At 37.9% G+C, this 21629-nt stretch overlaps 1 protein-coding gene and 1 long non-coding RNA gene across 2 annotated transcripts; one reads left to right on the forward strand and one right to left on the reverse strand.

Annotated features, from left to right (window-relative positions):
- Positions 1-243: 243 nt before the first annotated feature.
- nat8l (N-acetyltransferase 8-like) lies at positions 244-16909 on the reverse strand. Its single transcript, XM_028801640.2, has 3 exons — positions 16428-16909; positions 15009-15173; positions 244-6029 (listed from the first exon to the last, which is right to left on the reverse strand). Exons 1-3 carry the CDS (start codon positions 16741-16743, stop codon positions 5662-5664), a joined length of 849 nt encoding a protein of 282 aa, XP_028657473.1. The 5' UTR covers positions 16744-16909; the 3' UTR covers positions 244-5661.
- Positions 16910-17013: 104 nt separating this feature from the next.
- Positions 17014-20412, forward strand: LOC127527965 (uncharacterized). Its single transcript, XR_007935159.1, has 3 exons — positions 17014-17607; positions 18189-18306; positions 19713-20412. It is a non-coding gene; the product is annotated as an uncharacterized LOC127527965 (long non-coding RNA).
- The last annotated feature ends 1217 nt before the right edge of the window (positions 20413-21629 follow it).

Genomic DNA, 21629 nt, shown 5'->3' on the forward strand with positions numbered 1-21629 from the left:
AGTGATGCTGGGAAATGTTTGAGGTAGACACCAAAAAAAAATTTATTTTGAGCTGCCATTCAGTAACAAGGCATGTCCTCCGAATAACCTCAAGAGAAGGAAAACTGTAGTGTGGTGTACTTGAGATTTAGGCAATGTCAAAACATCTGAATGTTACACTAATACCCCCTGTGTAATAAATATTTCAATCACTTATTTCATGTTAACTCTAAAGATGGGTAAAAATAAATATGAAGGCATACAACAGGCATAAGCGTTCCATTTTATTAATACATTATGTACATCTATTTTTTATAATGCAAGAAATCATACCTTTATATCTTTACAATGTTACCCTTTAAAAAAATACTAAACCAAATAAACTTAAAAGAACCATGTTGTCACAGCAGACATACAACGGTGTATGTCATGAAGAATCTCACAGTCTCCGGTGGCCATCAGAAAGCCTACTAAAGTGCCTGCAAACCTAAATGCTCTATTCTGCATGGTTTTTTGTTACCCGTGTACACTATTGAAGTAAAACAGCAGAACAGGAGAGAACACTGAGGAGTACAGCAACCACAGTATTAGACATTCTGAGCTACTGTTGAAAGGGCAAGGTGTTCTTCAAGTTACCGTATTATATGTTGCTAGCTAAGAATATAGAGAACTTGTGAAAAGAGTGACCTGCATGCCTGGGGAAGTATCTGTCATTTCTAAAAGTTATGTGTGCATTTACTGTAAGTGAATAAATTATTCACACAGTTATACATGGTGAATGCATTTACACAGTACTATAAACAGAATATTATTTACACCAGAATTAAAGTTACATTTATATTGTAATCTCACACGTTTGCACTTAAATTAACACTTTGTAACAGTGTAGTCTTGGCTGCCAAAGCCAAGAATGAAACAGCTGCCAGTTTAGCAATTAAAAAATACTGCCAGTGTAATGTTTTTTCTTTCTATTAATACATCAATAAGATATTTTTTCAAATTAAGTTGTTATTAATGCAGACCACTTTTAGAAATGACATGTAATACTGGTCACAAGACCTGAACACCATTTGGGAGCAGGGGATAAAAACATGCGTGAATACATTTTCAACAATACACTTCAGACAAAGTCATCTTCAGAAACGAGATTAATAATGATAATAATAAAAAAGTTTAGATAAAAAACATCCTTTCCTTAGGCTCAGATATTTTTAGGTTTTTTTTTTTTTCCTGAATCCACTCTGACACCATTATGTAGTAGCATTGTGCCAGCCTCAGTTACTTTCACGTTTCAGTTTAAACTTGGTCTGCATCATTCTACATCCCAAGGTTTTTTTTCTTATTACCTTTTTCAAATCTGAATAGTTTTATTGCTGGATTCAATGGCTAAGGCTTCTTAAAATGCAAACAAGATGTATACACCAAAAAAAGAAAATATATACAAACAAGAAAAATGGACAAAACTAAATGTTCCCAATCCAAAGATCATATGTTACAATGTTATAAATAAACAAAACCCAAACATAATCACACACTTTAGCCTACAAAGGGCCAAGACACTGTTGTGCTAGCAGTGCACACATTACTACATTCTGAAACCAGGGGTACTCCTTTTTTGTTTTCCCCTCTCTAAACACTTTCCATTTCCCAATATTGTATGGTATGGTCCAGGTATTTGTTGTCACTTGTTCTCTATGATCATGGCCACTCTTCTTCATGAAGCAAGCAGGTTTGTTCCCCTTTATAAGAAAAATTGCCAGAAAAAAAGGCAGAAAAACTAAGCTGGAATCTTCTTACCAGTTGCCCACCACTCCCACTAATCCTCTATTCTGCCAACATAAGGAGATTTAGGGGACAATAAGGTGAAATATATGAAGGAATAGGTGCTTCTTAGGAAAACATGATTACAACATATATTTAAATGTTCACCAATGCCTACATTTACTCAAATTGCAGTTAGTCTTCACTGTATTAAAACAAATACTGAAGTGTCAGTGGGGTTTTAGAATCGTTGTTTAATAGCAGCAGGCTGTCCTGTTAGGTCAGTCACCGTGTTAATTGTTTTCACAGCAGAATACCCCAACAATAAATACTGAATTCCATGTACCATACTGTTATAGAGTACAGGGTATAAAAAAGTGATATACTGCACAGTATACTGTACACTCCTCTGTGGGCTGGTAAATAATACAATAGTACTCTATCCATCCTAAACCACGTGTTACAAATTTAAAAGAACCAGGAGGGTAACTCTTTAGCTATTGTTCTATAGACAAAAAATAAAAGATTATGTACAGTTAAATGTGCCTGTTTCACAGATTAATAAAAATCCAAATGAGCAAAAGTGGTCAATGCATTTCATGAGCATGCTTTCAGCCTATCATTGAGAAAGTAGCATGTATTTGCCAACTGACTGTAGCAACACCTACAATCATTAAAGGTTTTTTATCCATTATGAGTAAATCCAGGCCCCCAAGTTAATGGTGTTTATTCTTCTTATAACAGGCAAGCACTTGGGCGACCTGATGTCCTCCTATCCCGTGAGGACCCTACAGCTAGATCTGGATGCTGTCCATTCACATCATACATACAAATTGTTATCTGGAAACTAATCATGCAAGTGACTGAAATATAACTTGCACAAAAGAAATTTCTACCTTTGTGATTTTAAGGCATTTTGGTCTAAAACCCATTTTCTTTTTTTACATTTTTCCCCCATTATATTTCACATTTACAGCAATCAAAAAGCCAAACAGCAGAATCCACCCCATGGGATTATCTTGTAATGTTTGTGCCGTTTTGATTTTTAACAGTTTTATTATGCTGGTTAAGCAAAGAAATAAAAAACCTGCACAATATATTGGGCTCCCATTGTACATTATAGCAAAAATAAATTCTGAAATGATATTCAACACAATTTCAAACAACTAACATGCCTAATATGACCAATAAGTCAACTACTATAAATGAGGGATGGCACTTCTAAACTCCATATATTTTCAGTACAGGAAAATCAGAGTTCCTTTCAGAGTACAGTATTTAACAAAAGTAGCAGTGGACACTTGGAATGAAGGCGCTGAGCTACACAGAATAGCTAGGGAAGCCATACAGCCTGGAGCAAAGGAGGACATTAAGGGGAGACCAGACTGAGGTTTAAGGCCACTGCATAAACAAGATTAATTCTGAAAGTCAAGATCAAACTATAAAGCCATTATGTAAATTCTACATAAGGGTTTTACCTTTGTAGATTGTGGTCAAACCACAGACTAAAAGTATTTTATGTTTAGTCCTGAAAGGAAATAGCCTGTTGGTGATCTGTTCACTTTGCCTGTCTTGAGATAGGACTTTACCCTTTACAAATTCTAGGCAAGCCTTTTATGAGCAGTACGACCTCCTGTCGCCTAGACATCTCATCTAAGCGCTTACTATGGCTCTGAATACTAAACTGGCAGGGGCATTACTAAGCATTATTTTTTAGAGATCGTGATTCCAATTCTACCTAGGAAAACAAGCCCAGCAGCTTTATTACCAGCTGTGGATAAGGACATATTCTGTTAGCTTCACAAAAGACACAAGGTCATGGCAAATAATAAAACAACTGAAAAGTAAAATAACGTAGATAATTTACAGATACATCTTTAGAAGTTGCCATTATCTTGAAAACTGACATTTTTAAAACTTGTTTGGCTTTTTTCATAGGCCACCATAGTAAGTTTGTCTAGGGTAAATGTCAACCAGAGTTCTTTGTCTTGTAGTGTTAAGTAGCGACACCAAAATGTACCTTTCCGTTATTGTTCCAAACAAAAAATGTATACTGCATTCTATTCAAGTAACAATAAACATTTGAAAAATGCCCCATCCTTATGGATGTTCAACTCTATGTTCATCCATCGAAGCTGTGCTACATGCTGTTCATTAAGCTGCCAGCTCCTCTCTGATACAGAAGAAAAAAAGTGTCATTTGGTTAAGAGCACTTCTGCAAATCATATGGAATTAAGAAAAATGCACAAGTAAAATTTAATATGGCAAAAAAGCCCTCCCACCCCCACTCCAAACATTCCTAATTCCAAGCATTTCCAACATTGCATTCAAGAAAGAATTATATTTCCCTTACTTTAGTTTAAGACATTCTTCCTGCATAACGTCCCTCTAAAGACATTTCATGCAAAAGTTATTTCTTTGAACAAATAACACACAAATGTATTTTAAGTCCAAAAATGAGGGTTTTTTGTTCAGTTAAAATAAAAATTTAAAAAAAACTGGAAAAAAGAAGAAAAATAAAGGAAAAATAGGCAGGCACTGTACACACAATTCAGGTACAGAAACATGCCACTGCTGCATTGCATTGCTTCTGCATTCTGCTATTTGTAGGTGTGATGTCATTAAAGCAGTTAGCTTGTTCAGTGGACAAGCGTCAACATTTTTATGTTTTTTGATAGGCAGCTGGTTAGAAGTTTAAGCGCCGTCAGTCTGGAAAAGAAATTAGTGCTACTGTCTGTTTGGCTATTTTGAGTGGTCTCAGTTGTGCTGTGCACATTAATAGAGAAATGTGTTACCACAGAAACTGCAGCCCACCCCACCCCCCCACTCCCCGCACGTCTGCTCTAATGACATCATTCAGTACAAGCAAAGGACTCGCCAAGGAGCTTAACTATTTCAAATAATAATTCAACAGTAAAAAAAAAATAACAATGAAACATTAAACCAAAATAAAGCAGCATTTTAAGACTCCAATGCACATGCAAAGGTCTGGCCCAGGGTTGCAGATTAATGAACATGAAAGACAAGGCAAAGAATTAAAATTAAGATACCCTTTTTAACAACAGACAACAAAATGGGCTCAATTTCATTGTATCTCTGTTGCTGGCACATGAAACCAATGAAAATGGAGAGGTATATGTATTTTTTTTTCTTTTTTTGGATGCACCAAGTGTTTATCTTATTCTCTTTATGTGTCCTTAATGTGTCTACTTATTTAGTTTCTGTAATTTGGCAGAAGGTGATGCATCCAAAAGAAAGTGCTTATAACCAGTGCCTTGTTTGCAGTGCTGTGTGTTTGTAAGAACAAACACTTATTTTTATCCTCTTCATGCAAAAAAGTATACGTCATTTTTTAATAAAAAGGACAATTTAAATGCATGACCAGCATTAAAAAAATATTACCAAGCAGCAAGCCCTGAATCACTTAATAAGATCACAAGCACATCGTATTTTCACCAAGGTTTTTCAAATTAGTATTTTTTTTTTTTGAAGGTAGAATAAATAAAATGGAAATGCAGTATATGACATATACCAGGTTTTCAATACTGCTGTAATTCAAGTTGCTGTGCTTAGGTGTAGGTATTTGGAAATGGCCTTCCTGAACCAGAGATGCTGCAGAATACATTTTGTAAGGAAGGGCCAAAGTGCTTCTGAAATCAACGATGTCCCTCCCCTCATCCTAGAGGATTGCTCCTATTCTCCATTGCTCTGTACCATCGCACTCCTTTACACAAGCTGGAGATGGATAAGTGGGAGTATGTAATGTGCGTAAAAAGGCTCTGCAAAAACAGGTATGATTGTCCCGCAGAACAATCACATCACTGATAGCAAGACATGTGTTTGCAAATGTGGTATTTGAAGGGGCATAAAATAAATAAATAAATAAAAAAAAAAAACAAAAAAAACAAAACAAAAATGCATTTATTCTTCACGAAGCTGCAGGCGATAGCGATGGTACCGAAGCTGAAAAAACATTCTCTCCAAGATGGAATGGTTCATCCCCGGTAACGTAAACTCCTCGCTGACGCCAGCATGCTGAAAGCCCAATGATTCATACAGCTTGTGGGCTGCCAGCTTCACTGCAGTGGTGCCAAGCACAATGGCGGAGTAGTTGTTAAGCATAGCAAACTCCAACACTTTTCTGCCCAGTGCTTTGGCGATTCCCATGCCACGGTAGCGGGAATCCACAGACATGCGCCGCAACTCTACTGTGTTGTCTTCTTCATTTCCCCGGGCTGCCACAATTCCTACAATGTTGCCATCCAGAACTGCCACCCAGAAACAGGAGCCTGCAATAAACAGTGGCTGCTTAGTAAGACATCCTGTAAAACAGGTCTAGTTGTTACATTCCCCATCATCTGTCTTCTCTAATCTAAACAAATAGTTATTTACATTTAGTAATGAAATCCACTCTTTAAGAAGAAAAATAACACTGTTTCCTGTAAACATTTCATAACATTTCAACCATGACATCTTGATGCAATCATTTTCTTTATAATGGTCTTTTGTCTATTTTTCTTGGGTGTTCTGTTACTCACTTTCCATCCAAATTGTGCACTTTAATACATAGTCATTTTTGATTTTCCCACAAAACCCTTCTAAAATGATGTCAACTTGCTCCACTTGCTTCTTGACAGGCAATGTGCAGCAATAAGCTATTGACCAGAGACTGATTAACACTGCTGCACAGGACCACATACTTTTAGGGCAGGCTACTCTACCCAGTCACCAGCAGTTAGGAAAATGTGCTCATCACAGTGGGGACTGCTCCATTTTAACAATGGTCAGTGTACAACATTACCCAGCACTGTATTTCCTTCTACTTTTAAAAAGAGAACAAATTACAGTCTATGTGACTCTATCCAGTTCTGTCATCAAGTGATGGAACTACCTTAACACTGTGTATGTACAATTGACTACAAATGTTGCTTTCTGACTGCAGGCTGTTTTAAACGCTCACAATTGTGAAGTACATCTGTAATATAGTTGCAAAACTTCCCAAAATCTACCTTCTACTGCCAGGGTGCAAGAGAACTGCAAAAATGGTTTACTGTTTTAGTACTGGAAATGTTGAGGCTGCTGTTCTTCTACTTTGATTTACTCTTCCCTGAAAACAGATTAGGTCAACAAAATTTTTGTTTCAAAATACTGTTCATTTAGTAGTAAAATCAAGTGCAGTGAGTCAACAATTTTTAAAAATCTAATTTTGGATCAACTGTGTTACTGCATAACTTCTTCATCTATAAAATAAATGAATCTAAGACATCAGGAAAAAGCTGTAGCAGAGTTCTGTGCAACAGAAAATAATTCAAGAGAATGTACCTAATTTAGGATTAGCACTACACTCAAAATACACAGGAGTATGAGTCCAGCTAAGGGGCAACACTATGTACCTGGGGGACTCCTGCCTCCCTTATGGGCACAAACGTGGACAGTCTGCAATTATTTTTGTGAACAAAATAGGGACTTCCATGACATTTCATTTCTAAATGCACAATAGTTAGTGTAAACCAGTATCAGAAAGCACCGGGTAACATCAGGCGTTCTAGAGGACCCTGACCCAAGTTATGCATTTCATACATGACTCATGATTAGGACCCCATTTGATTAACAGATATGGAGTCTGTTTCATGATACTTGACCCCCCTCGCCATGAAATCTGCACTACTATATATCCAAAAGTCAAAGACTAGCTATTAATTACAAGATGGAATTCTCAACTTACATTTTATCTCACAGTAATATCATAAAATGTTCCACTTGGTGAATGATTACATGGTTTGAGGTCTTATTTTCAAATTACCAAACTGCCTTCAACAGACATTGAACAACACCACATGTGCAACTGTTACAAAGTCACAAATTTTTAAGTTCTCCCATTTTTAGAGAAACCTCAAAGCTCCTTCCTCCATAGTCACATAGGCTGAATATTCAAGCAGAAAGTGCTGCTTTTGGCAGAACCCTACCTGCCCCTGCCTTGTGCCTGATGCTAAAATGACACGTGCTTGTAACCCTGAATTATATTAAGCACAATGAGTGGTGGCAGGATGTCTCTGTAGTGTTCTATGACACGTTCAGATGATGTTCATAAATAACATGAAAAATCAGGTTTCAAGTAATGATTAAGTACTTTAATGAAAGCTATTCATTTTTCAAACAAACTCTTATAACATTTGTGACAAAATCTGTATTTAACCAGAAATTGTGATGTGCTCTCCATTTTTATAAACATGCAACACTCTACAAGATGGAATATATCAGGGCACTAAAATTGTACATAAGAACTCTAGATTTTTTTTCATTTTGTTCTGTAATTACTGGTTTCTTTAGGGTGATAAAGCACTTTAACCCTTACACAATACAGATGTAGATTGTACCCTTGCATTAAATCTACAGAAGGACACATAATTTTTAAGGGACTAATATAAAGTTTTTATAACAATAAAACTATTTGACCAAACAGGTGTTGGAGAATTGTATGAAGGATTTATTAAATAATGTTCCACACTGTAATGACTTCCAGCCTTTAGAAATCACAGGATAAAGCAACTAATGATTCTGGCAATTGCTGTGTGTCTTTCCATCTCCCTTTAACAACACAATTCAACGTCATTATCCTGTTCTCTAAATCAAAATGAATGAAAACGAAGTTTAGGAATCACTTGATAGCTTATGTGGAATACAAATCTACTAATATATTGTAGTCTATGATGATACGAATTGTAAGCTTAAGTGGCTGCTTGTAAAGTGGCTAACACATCTACAGGACCTAACTTTGATTCCCAGAAGTACCAAAGACTGTGTGGGGTTTGTTCGTGTGGGCAGCCTCCAGATCATCCACTTCTCTCCCACATTTCATACTATTATATATTAGGTTAACAAGTGTGTGTGAGTCTGTAAGGAGTGTATTCTGTGCAGTACTAGTGTCCCATCTAGACCTGGTTCCTGCCTTGTGCCTCATGGTTCTATGATGGGTTACAGGTCCCCACAAAGCTGTGTTTGAAAAACTGACTGGTAAAATTGATGGAAGGATCTTGTATTTGCCATTGGGAAAATATCATTAATGAAGTTAGTTTCATAATCAGCAAATCTCTGTTTACACATTAATGGACATGAACCATTTTGTGTAAAAAGAGGAGCATACTAAATATTACTAATCGCATTAGTGCTCCAAATGTAGAGATGTGGAAGCTACTTTGTATAATATGCCCAAGTAGAATGTTCTCTTTAGGAAACGCACAATAAAAAGCATGATAATAAAATATAGTTTTATTTGGTTTGATTATCTTGTAATCTTTCATACTCATTTAAAATGTATTTCCCTTTTACAGAGAAAAGCATAAATAAAAGAACTCAGGCAGGTAACATGTCTTTCCTACTTTAACACAATGAACCAATGTGTTAAAACACAATGTGCCAAAACTTCAATGACCAGTTCATAGACTAAAGAATCGCAACACAGACCACAATAAATCTACATGGTTTGGAAGATATACCTGAATATATCTGTCAAGAAAATTAAGAGTTCCTGGCTTTACTGTTTTTATTGACTCACAGAATCTCTGCAGTGTTGCATGTTGTAAAAATGTTAGTTTGTATGACATTGCAATAAAAGACAGTCATCTGCTACAGCAAGTACACAACGCTCAGAATATTTGAAAAGTATATCTTGTACTTTTGTCCTCTGATGGCTTCTGTACCTAACTACCTGTACACTGCCTTCTGTCCACATTAGTGTACACAAGAATTAGACTGAATGGCTTGGGTTTAACCCCAGCACTTTCACGGACTTAAGGTTTGGGGGCTCTTCATGGTAATTGTCTGAGTGCCGCCTGACAGCCCTTGAGGGATTCTACAAATATCTATAACTGGTTATGCATTAACACATGGAATGTTCACTGGTGCCTTTCTAAGAGCCATTAGAACCATACTATTAATAATTTATCACTTTTCAATTCAGATTTAGGACCTTGGTTTGTTTTTTCTGTCTAGATATAAGAGCTGCTCCCTTCTGAAGAAAGTACTTTACCATTTTTTTAATATAATCTTGTTTTTGCATTGTTATATGCTCGGTACAATACTCAACTTCACCTTGTTTGAGATGCATCTGTAAAAGGCACTATAGAAAATCCCGTCTGATAACTTGATTAAATTGGAGCTGCTCCAGCTTGTTAAAGTTATGCATTTATTGGATATGATTCCATTTTATGTGGATCACAAAGAGCCACATGTAAAAACTTCAAGAAAACTAAATACTATAGGACAATTATATTATTATGATAATGGAATATAGACTCATGCCGCAAGGGCTTTTCAAACTTGTCAGAAAATTTATAAGTAAACGCTTAAATACTTTTCACTATTATTTTAAAATGCAAAATACTGAATGCCCATATAATGAACATGACTTCTAGTTCATTTAGAGTTCACTGAAGAGGAAAATGCGGAATGCAGGTCATCATATAGAAAGATAAAGTGTTTTAGTTTTCCATATAGCCACATCATGACAGCAGCTGAACTTACTTTAATTTGGTTAGTATCTACCAGGTAATTGCTTCCCCAAACTGCCATTTTAAAATGTGTCACAAACTCTGTCAGAGGACTGATGAAGTGTGTATTCTCAAAAATACTTGCAAACATCCATACACTCATACAGGGTACTGATTAACCTACCATAGGCATCCTATCAAGGGCCAATTAGACTCCCATCTCCCCATGACTGTGAATTGGATTAGCAGGGTTTCAAAGATGAATGGCTGATTGGCAATTACCCTCCTAGTGGCAGGATACCTGGGTTTAGGCCCAAAAAGGCAGGGGCAGAATGTACAAACTCCACAGAGTCAATGACCAGGCCAGGATTTGTATTCAAGTCTCTGGAGATGTCAGACAATATTGCAATCACCTACACCACACTGCTTCCTCAAATTCAAGGGGGCCTATAGAGGTTTATATGACTTTTCAATAGTTTTAAAGATGCCAGAGTAATTTGATATACACAATACCAAATTGTGAACAATGCGCTTTATTTTTTGGTGTTGGTCATGGCTTCATATGCAAGTTATCTGTACTTCAAATAATTGTTCCCAGTTTGACATTTCCTTGACATACATGGTATAGTGTGCTCTAAATTTAACTAATAAATAAAATTTAACTGACTTATTCTTTAAGTGGTTATGTTGATATATGTGTATTTTCTGCTGTACGCATATAAATTACTTTAACATATTCCTTGCTTACATATATTTGTATGTTCACACATAAAAGTACACTGTTTAGTGTATTTTAGGAATAACATACTGTATAAAATAAATATTTTTGAACTGTAAGAAAAGACCTTTAAATATAACAATACAAAGGCAAACTGCTTATCCTGACATATTTTTACAATGTTGAACTTTTTAGAATGTTTGGTTGACTAAGAGAAACAGAGAGATGAAGGGGTGTTTGGGGCAACTCAATAACTTATTGGATTAATTTTTGTGAATACTCCTGAATTCTGAAATTGAATGTTAAAAAGAACTGCTAACACATCCAGCTCCTCCGTGTCAATCACAGTAGCACTATGGTTAAAAGCCAAGTGTGACCTTGATTGAATTTATCAAGCCTATGATCTAACAGACCCTAAGATCTGTTTCCTTGACTTAAGTCACTTGACCACTGCTGCAAGGTCTAGCATGAAATAACAGACAGGAAATTTGTCCAGCACGATGTTTTGCTTTTTATACTGGGTGAGTCTGGCTATGATTGTACTGATTTGACGTCTTCCTGTACCTAGATGCGTGTTTGCTTCAAAAAATTAACATCATTATTCAAAGTCAAGCTAAGACCTATTTATCTTCGAGTGTTTTGTCTTTCCGTCCCCTATTCGGAGGTGAAAGGTTTTTGTGGAAGGATTTGGCAATTAGCTAATGCTATGAGATAGAAGAACCATGCTTTACTGAGAAGGTGATCTCATCTCTTTAGTTTTTCTGTTTTGAAAAACAAGTACATGGACTAAAAGCAATTTGAATTCACCGTAGATACTGGTCCTTCATTTTACATAGTATACTATTTTTTAAGCCGGAAATGTAACATTCTCCAATATGAAGGGTGACTCATTCCACCCCTTGACCAATCCCACACCAATGGACTGCCAGGTAAATATGGGCATCTTCTCTGAAATAGCAGAGGTTTCATCCCATTGAATGCCACCATTTGTGCCAGGATTTAGTAGACGGTTAACTGCAGTGGCATGCAAAGTTTTTTAATGGCACAGTAGTGACTCAGATTGTTTTCAGTGGTATAGGTTCTTTGATTTATTGAGACACATGTACTATTGTGTATAAAATAGCTACTTAATTAACTCCTCAAGGTGTCATAAGGATGGAGATTTCTGTTGTTGCTAGGCTTTTAAGCAGAAGCTAATTTTATTTTGTGATGATTCTAAATAAGCTCTGAGTCTGGACTTTGTTTCTTTGCAGCATTTCACAAAGCTGAGTCCCCAAATAAACGTTGTATGCAACTTAATGAATAACAGTACATTTCCCTTACATTAATGTCCGGTTACACCAAAAAAACTGGCTTCTGATTAGGTGACTAGACTGGTTACAATGACAAGCTTATGCTCTACACTGACAGTGTTCACCAGTTCTTCTATGAAGTACACCTACATATACAGGCCTCTGCACTGATTGTTTTTCCAGCCAAGTGTAATGAGAAAGAGTTTACATCTAAAGGCACATTTGAAACTGAATAATTAAGCAATTAATTGGATGAAGGAGCAATTTTGATTTTTATTAAATTAATGCAACATTTATTTTCATAATTTTACTATATTAAATGGAACAACATACCAATGAATTCTGAATATAACTAGAGATAAAGCTGATGATGCTTTAAAGTTGGGCATTATGAAGATTGTCACATCTGGATCAAGTATCCTATTTGTTACTGACAAAATCTGAAGTTGATGGCTGTGAAGGCTACTGTTTTATATATTCAAAAGACTTTACTCTCTCTTGCCCAAAAGACAATGCCTTTATTCAATGTAGTGTTTGTACTATTCAAACATTCATCTGTAAAGGAGAAATGGTGTCCTTGCGTAATCAAATGTCAGAAATTGTTGCTGGTAAAAGTTGGCAATGGAAGTCTAGTGCTGAAAAATGCAATAACTTTCTGGTCATATGAGCAAAAAAATGAAAAGAACAAATGAGGTGACTGTGACTGACTTGACTCCAGGGAAGAACATAATGGCATACATTTCATGTTAGTCTAACACTTGGGATGGTGGGCTATTTTAGGAATACATTTTTCACAGTAAAGAATGTTCAAGAAAAGTTCCGCCATTTATTCTCTCTTTATATTAGAACAGGTTAGCTATCAGATAAACAAACGAGCTTGATGGACTTGAATGGTCTCCTCTCGTTTGTCAACTTTCTTATGTAACACAAAGTACATATTTTCATCTCTTTTAACTGCTGGCTTAGCTTAATGTTTGATGATGGTATGGGGTCTCGTAAGATGACTGAGGTTTAACTTGAGCAATTAATATTTTAGTCCTGCCTGACACCAACACAAAAATAATGCATAACAGTTTGTACAGTGTTGTCTGTGCAGGATTATATTTGTGAAACATCAGATACTAATTACTACAGTAGTTCCATTAAACAGGGCCATAGATAAGTCACAGTGGTCCAAGATACTGTGATTTTCATGAAAGGGAGACTGTGAACTTCTGTGCTTCTTTCTTAACTGTCAAAGCTTAATGAAACATGAATTTGGAAAAAACCACTGCAGTGAAGAGTAAAAATAATGATCCATGGAATGAAATGGGAGTAAATAATGTCTGAATATTTGTAATTTCTTGTATCACATTAAAGGCTTGTTTTAAATAACAGGGACAGATGGCTATTACAAGGACATATGAAAATAAAAGTCTACGTGTAAACATTTATACTTTTACACAGATTGCCCTGAGAGAAGACATTATTTTTAGTATTGGGTATGGAAGTAGGCCAAGAGTTATGTGGCCTACCTCACATGTTTTCTTTTTCAGTCTGTTTGCATTACAACTTGCAGTGGAAAAAAAGCACAGAAAATAATTTCCTTTAGTTGCATCAGGAAAATGGAGTAGTGATTTTATGGAAGCAGAACTGGCGGCCCACCTCAAAACTATTAAAAGACTGGAATCTGGTGTAAACTGGTAAAACTCCTAATGATCATATGAAAAAGTGACGTATATTTGTGTTTAACTAACCAAACTCCTTACAACAGTACTGAGTAATATTAGTGCAGAGTATAATTTCTTTTTCTTTACAAATTTTACAGCTCCCTACATATTTAAAAATCTGTGAAAGTGGAAATGACAAGCCTGCCTAAAATGCAAGAAGCAATGTAAAAGCAAATGGAATTACTGTTTTTTAAGAAGTATATTCTACAAATAAGTACAGTATGTACACTAAAAGAAAGCAAGTAAGAGAAACATAATTTCCAATTAAACTAAACAGTTAAATCTCATGTCTAAATAACACTCGATGTAACACATTCTGCTCTTCTTATGCTTCTTAGGATTCCCATCTACTCAGATTCCACCCTCCTACACCACCCTTGCCAAACTCCTCCCCCCCCCCAGCTCCAGACTCACTGTGCTGAGGGTGCAGGTGACTTTTAAACCCCTCTCGAACCATCAAATGACCTGTGACGGCACCTCTCTTGCAAAGCATTCCAGTTACATCTGCTGCCACCAGGCGGTCTCCAAGAATTCTAACAAATTAGACAAAAGGCATTAGCAAGAGGCAGACTTGACGTGCCATATTAGAGAAGTGCACCTTTGCCCTACCCAGTGACCAACTTGAGATATCATAACCTTACATGCTGTAGATTATTTAGATACTTGCATACAATGTATCAGACACTTAAATACATGAAGGTCATATACAGAAGTTACAAAAAGAACAATACATTTCAAGTAGCATTTTCTAAAGGAAATACAGCACTTATGATCGACTTTGCCCACCTGCTGTCTCTCTCTGAAACATCATGAAGTTAAAGATTATACTGCACATTTTATTCATTTGTTTTCTAAACAGGAGTAAAAATGTGTCACTGGGTTGCAGCAGTGTTAATGAGTTTTATTTTAACTTTTAGTGTTTACTGTGCCTGTTCCTCAGGTTGTCTTTTCATGCCTATCTGCATTTGGAGCAACTGCTGGTTGACCTGAAGGCTCTTATACCATGTCACTGTCCAAAATGAAACTCAAATCATTGTGCCTTGTTCTGAATCAACCTTACCTGTGGGTTTCATGTAATATTGCTCAATATCAGACATGTCCGTGTGAAGAGCGCAATCGAGATAGCTTAGGATAACTTTTCTGCTGAAGTAGTACCTTGCGGCCATTAAAACGAAGGGCACGCAGCAGGTCAGCGCCATGGACTTGGTGACAAAAAAGCACATTACTAAGGAGACAAGGGAGAGAGATAAACGATACCTGTCAGAAAAGAGAATCAAATGTTGATTTCGGAGAAGAAACCCCAGCGAAAATACAAAGAAGCATACAAATACATTAACACTGAAAACATAACATTTAAAATATACAAAGTCTTAAATATAAAACTTAATATAAATCTCGTACGTCACCAGGTGTGCTGTTGTGAGTTAACGCTGTAGGAAGGCAGGCTGGTAACGGATCTCTGGCACATAATTAGTATATAATTATTACAACTTCTTTTCGAAATATAGCAGTTTTTTGTACTTATTTGGCACCGTTTATATAATTCAGCAGATTCGCAGACCCCTGCATCACCACCTTGCAACACCGGAGAATGCGCCACGGCCACGCGGCGCCGCGCTTCCTCCGGATATCACTGCATTACGTGTTTTTGCGCTAGCCCTTCGCGGGCCATTGTTTTACTGCGTCGGCGTCGTAACTGTAGGCGAACAGGGGTTCGGCTTTCAACATTCGCACCGATATATATATATATATATATATATATATATATATATATATATATATATAGTATAAGAAAACCCGCTGGGCAGCAGCGGGTGACAAGGGATAAGGGGCGGGTGTTGCGCGTGGCTGGCAGAAGCGGGAGAGCGCAGCGCGCTCCCGTGGGCACACCCCTTCATTCATTCATTTCGGACAGCGTAGTACACGCTGCACATACATCCCTTGTCAAGCTGCAAGCATGCAGCCGGCAGCATGCATAGTGGCGCAAAATGCCAGTATGGAGGGGCGTCTGGAACGTCTTTCTCCCCCCACACTTAACCCTGAACCTACCGTAAGAACTGATTAATATTCATTTTTGCTTGTCCCTTTAGCTGTGTCAAAAGCGCCCGCCATCTGAGAAGATTTCAACAATAAACGGAATTTGACAAAACATAGTAAAAACAGTTATAAAGGGTTCAACTCTCAAGTTCAAATTGAGGATCAGCGTCAGAGCATCGATGTACTTTTGAGTAACTCGTAAAAATAACGGTTTTTGATTTATCTGCATCAAAGTAAGGAATTCACAAAACGAGTGCAGTTTTATAACGCATATATATATATATACATATATATGCGCACAGTATCTATATACATACATGCACAACATCTATCTCCAAATAAGAAATATATCATAGAACCAGGGGGTTTTATTTTATTAAGGCTAAGCATCTGATTTTTAAAAGAAAAACGTTAAGCTAATTTTCCAGACATGCTCACTTACTTGTCAGAAAAGCATACATTATCTGTATTTTGCTCTGCTGCTTTAAACCCCGAAATGCAGTATTTGGTATCCTCTCCATTATCCCTTCATAAAAGATGCGGCGCACCTCGTCTTGATCGGAAAGCTGAAACTCGCGAATAAATACCGCGTCTCTTTTCGCGTTCGCCTCGAGAACGTTAGACGTGTGCGGCTGTGAGGAGCTCCACAATTGCGAGGAAGAGACGATCATCGCCTCTTTTTTGGTCCCAGGTATAGATTCGTGTTCATCCGCAACGATTTTCGTCTCGCAAACCATTTTTGGAGACAAATAATGCATGCAACTGGCCTCTGAATGACTGAAAGCGATGGGAATTATTAAAAGAATAAAAAGTATTCAACAATGATGTTGCCTATATGGATTATAAAGAAAAAATAAAAAACAAAAGACTGAGGTGATAAAAAAAAGAAAAGCGGGCAGTCTTTACTGCTAACCCTGCCCTTTTCACGCGACCAAGAGAATGCGCTGCATTTTTAAGCCCTATTTATAATAAACCTTAACCGGTGCATTCAGATTCTGGGGCCCCCCGGGTGTCCGGGCATTCCAGAGATTGGCCGTCGAGCTTCATCACGTGGTGTCAATAGGAGGGAAGAAACACCCATTTCGCTTTCTTTCATTTCGTTTATTTATTTATTTATTTAAAACAAGGGAAATTTTCTATTTTAGATTACTACAGCATTTCCTCTCCACGCTTCGGTTAATTGGAGCTGTCGTTCAACGCCTGCAGTTCCCCTGCAGCGCAAACGGACAGCAACGCGACGTCTTTGTACCGATGGTTAGCGAAGGGGCGGGGAGCTCCCACGAGACGGTGTTGGCATCAGACAATACGCCTAATTGTTGCCGTGATTCTTCACCCGCTTACCGCTGGCCAAATCTGCTATCAGCTTTAATGTGTAGCACATTTGAAAGACCGCGGCGACGTGCCGAGGCTCTCCTCCATACGTGGAGCCCACAGACGAAGAAGCTCGGGGCAGCTGTCAGTTTCCAACACAATTGTGCATGGGCAGTGTGCCGTGGACAGCTATAGGTACATGGTGGCTGCCTGGCAACGCGATGAATGATACACAGGGTAGTAGAAAGAGGCGCTGATTTTGGCAATAATGCTCCGGCCCTCCAAGACATTTGCTCATGACCAAGTTAAAGGTATAAGGTAGCCGCGCATGTCGGGGGAAGTGTTCTGGCTGCCGTGTGGGCTGGGGAGAGGCGAACAAAGAATTACCGCCGTGCCGATAAGGAGCCGCTGCGGCGCGCGCCCGCGCCACTTTCGTTCTAGTCAGTCACCTTCAAACTGAAGAATGAGTTGCATGCCTCAGCCACTGCAGTCTCGCAGGGCATTCTGGTTCTTGTATATCGCCGAACGCTTTGGCTTTGTCTGGCAATTCATTATAAGGATGTTGAACTCAAGACGAAAGAAATTACAAAAAGTAAAAAATAATAAAGAAAAGAGTGTCAGTGTCATCTTAACTTTTGAAACAGTTCTTTTATTTAACATAGCGGTTTATATGACGCCGACTTATTCAGATTCAACCTGCGCTTAGGCTGCTGGACTGGCGTGTGTGTAGGGGGCGTGCTTCGTTGTAGACATCCACGAAACTTTTAATGTGTGCTCGGGTCTGCTGCGCAAAACACTCATCCTTGAAGTGCAGTTTCTGCTTTACAGTTGCTGGTGTGAGGCCGACAGTGTGCGCGTGGTCCACCTTGATTAAATTATTTCTTTTTTACAGCATCAGCACCCGTGTCGGCTCAAGTGGGGGCGGGTAGGATATTTAGAGAAACGGACATGTTGTGAGCTGCGCATGCGCAGGATAGATCTGCTCGCTGCCGAAGATGCTGAACACGCAGGTAGGAAAGAATGCGATGAAGTCTTGATTTCTTATGTTTTTGAGCAAGTACGTTTTAACAGTTTAACTGACTAAAATGTGCAACGAAAACTTCATTGATAAAATGATAACAGCTGCTAGAGGTGTCAGATCAGGGATGAGATCAGGGTTCTTGGCCCAGAGAAAATAACCTTCTTAATTGTTTTTATATTGCTTTTGGCCATCGTTTTAATGCCTGACCAGTATTAATGGACTTTGGCATTAATTCTACAAGTGTTAGGATTGTTTTGGACCGGCTGCTACACTATATTTCCATTAAAAAGGTCCATTATTTGTGTGTGTTCAAATTAGTGGTGCTTTCTCAAGCACTGCTCAAAAATCTCAACAAGTGCTTAATTGTATTGTGGTACTCTGTCAGGCTCTTTAAACTGTTCAGTTTCCACTTATAATTTGATTGTACTTTTATTGGCTTTATTGTCATGTCACAGTAAAACAGAATTGTCACTCGTATTCACGGTAATACAATAGCTAATGCAACATGGTAATTGCAAAAATACAATGTTCATTACTTAGTACAGCAATTAGCCCAGGCTCACATGCAACAACTCAGTTTTTAAAGCTACTAACTGAGGAATCCAAAAGCAGCCACCGTTTTCACTGATGAGCATTACCATTATTCATAGGATTCCATTTAATTCTACGACAGTGGCTAAAGCAACATGGTGGTTGGGTAAGGCAACAGAGACAAGCAGAGTCAGACATCTGCTGATGTTGGGCCAATTCATGGTAGGATTGGTGCACATTCAGAGGCACCACTGTATACTAGCACTGTTGGAGGAATATGATCATTCAAAATTGCTTTGAATTTGTTGTCATTAAACATCTCATCTTAGAGAAACCATGCCAAGAATATCCACTTCACTCCAAAACAATGTCAACAGGGCACTTCACTGTGAGAATCAAACATTGAGTCCTGTAGACTTTCTTGTCCACCACACATAGCCTATCTGCTTGTTAAAAATAGAGTGAAGATTGGCTCCTCCAACCACAAGGGTTATTTCCAGTCTTCACCAGACTACTGTCCTTTCTCTTAGTGCAGCTTTTTTTTGCAAAAGTTAAATGATAGGTGTATTAAAGGATTTATTTTGTGCACTTAAACAAGGGTAGGCAAAGTCAGTACTGGAAAACCATCCTGATTTCTTAATTAGAGACCAATCCTTGCCAGTAACAGATCCTATTTAATTTTATGGCATGGTGGTATTTTCATTTTGTCATGTCAGATCATTCTTATATTGCAGATTTGTTCCTTTCCAAGGTGTCACGCGTGTATGCATGGGAGGGAGCTTAAGGGCTCTGCTGGTAGTAATTACCCACCAAACCAGGGGTTGGCACTGTGGACTAATGCCTTCTCTCTTCCTCCCTCTGCAGAATAGAAGACTGACTCCACCGCTAACATCATTTCCATTTTCCGCCCTCCTGGACCCACCCTTTTCTGCCGAGTCACCATATAATCCCGTAACCAGCCATTTCACTCCAATTCTGAGTTCCCATCTGAAAAGATAAACCCCAAAACATGTTGTGTTCTATATTATTGTGAACTTTTTCAGTTATATGGGATCACCAAGGTAGTGCCCCAACTCTTTTAACATCATCGTTGTGTCTCCTCTTTTATAAAGGATATCGTCAAAATGATTTGTAAGTAGATTAGTAATTCTCAGTCCTTCACTTTTTATATTTAATATCCTTCCAAATATCTTTTAGCTGGATAGTTCATGATGAATACACACAGATGTAAGTGAAAACAAACCAGATTTGTCATTTGCATCTTATTGCTAATAAGCAGCCATTAAAACAGTGAATGCAGCTGATTAGGACTAAAATGAACAAATAAGGGTGGGCAATCTTAACACGCGAGACAACTCAAATAAAGCATTACATTGCTTGAGCAATAAGACCTTTAACAGCAGTAATTGACTTCTCTTTAACAAAACTAGGTTGGAACCAAAACTTGCAACCACTATGGTCCTCCAGGACTGACGTTGCCCACCCCTGCACTAAAACCCCACCATAGTATATTTCTCTCAGTAGTTCTTGACATAGTTCAGCTGAAATCTCCTTTTCTGCTTATAGTGCCTTTTTGTAGTCACAGGATACAGAACCGCTTGTTTGTTTTTTCTCACATTTTGGAATAAATATGTCAAGAACGTGGTCAATTAGTTTGCCCTTTTTGTTCACAGCTGCTCCAAGCTAATGATGTCTTTCCCTTGGACATCCACGCTATCAACACCTTGAAAATTGTTCGTTTTCAAAGATCATTACATTGAGCAGCAACTGTCACCAAAGTCCCTGTCATATGTTCCCCAATCACCAAGATCACTTCTTCAAGCTTTGGTAGCCAGTACCTTGTGCTTTCCACCTTCCTTTGTCTAGTCATTTCTAGACATACTCAAAGGCATTATTACCAATGGTGTAGCCCACCTTCATCCTTCCTTGTAGATATCAATCAAGTGATCTTTCTTTTAAACTGATCTATCCAAATAAATTGCTGTAACAAAATATTTCACAAAGTATTGAATAATTTGACACAAAGCAATGTAAGGTGACAAGACAAAAGGTAAATATTTTAGGAGAAAATAACCCACACCAAAATATGCAAACTCTTGGTAGGATCTGCAGGTGATGAGGGACGACAGGTGTGTGTATGTACAGACCATAATGGGCATATTTCTGTAAGGCAGGCCTGCAGTCTGTTAGACAGATGGTTTTTTTTTTTCAACTCTACATTGTTTTAGCAGTTGGAGTCAGGCTAACACATGAGAGCACAATGTTGTCTTATCTCACTTTGTGTTATATTATCTATCTGTTTTCAGAATTCAGTGGATCACTGATCTCAAGGAACTGGGTGCTATCACTTGGCATTACTCATTCACACTGCCAGGTAAGGACAGTTGAGAGCTACTAGCTATCTTAACTTGTACTTCTTTGAAATATGGGAACTAACAAAGATACCAGGTAAAATTCGTATATTGTGGTATGTTATAATCTTTCCAAACCCACTTACGTCAGGAGAACTGTGTACGGTGCAAGAAGCCAACACAGGCATGGTGAAAGTCTACTGGAAATATACAACCAATCTGAAAATCTGTAATTAACCTAATATGTGCATCAATGGAGTTGTGGTAGGAGAACCAGAGTACCAGGAGGAAACATTTGCGGGCACCGCAAGTAACATAAATTGAAAGCAGACAATGACCGACGCTAGCACTACATCACAATGTTGCATTATATTATATTAGACTAGTAATCTTAGCCAGCTTCTCCTGGGAAATTTCCTAAGAGGATGGG

This window comes from Erpetoichthys calabaricus, chromosome 5, assembly GCF_900747795.2.
Source record: "Erpetoichthys calabaricus chromosome 5, fErpCal1.3, whole genome shotgun sequence".
In the NCBI taxonomy this organism is placed as follows: Eukaryota; Metazoa; Chordata; class Cladistia; order Polypteriformes; family Polypteridae; genus Erpetoichthys; species Erpetoichthys calabaricus.

Excerpts from the sequence above, each read along its gene's own strand:
- nat8l (XM_028801640.2), bottom strand. The coding sequence starts at position 16,743 with ATGCATTATTTGTCTCCAAAAATGGTTTGCGAGACGAAAATCGTTGCG. Across the intron at positions 15,174-16,427 it reads AATGTATGCTTTTCTGACAA|TAATGTGCTTTTTTGTCACC; the intron begins GTAAGTGAGCAT and ends TTGTCTCCTTAG. Across the intron at positions 6,030-15,008 it reads ATATTACATGAAACCCACAG|GCTCCTGTTTCTGGGTGGCA; the intron begins GTAAGGTTGATT and ends TGTTTATTGCAG.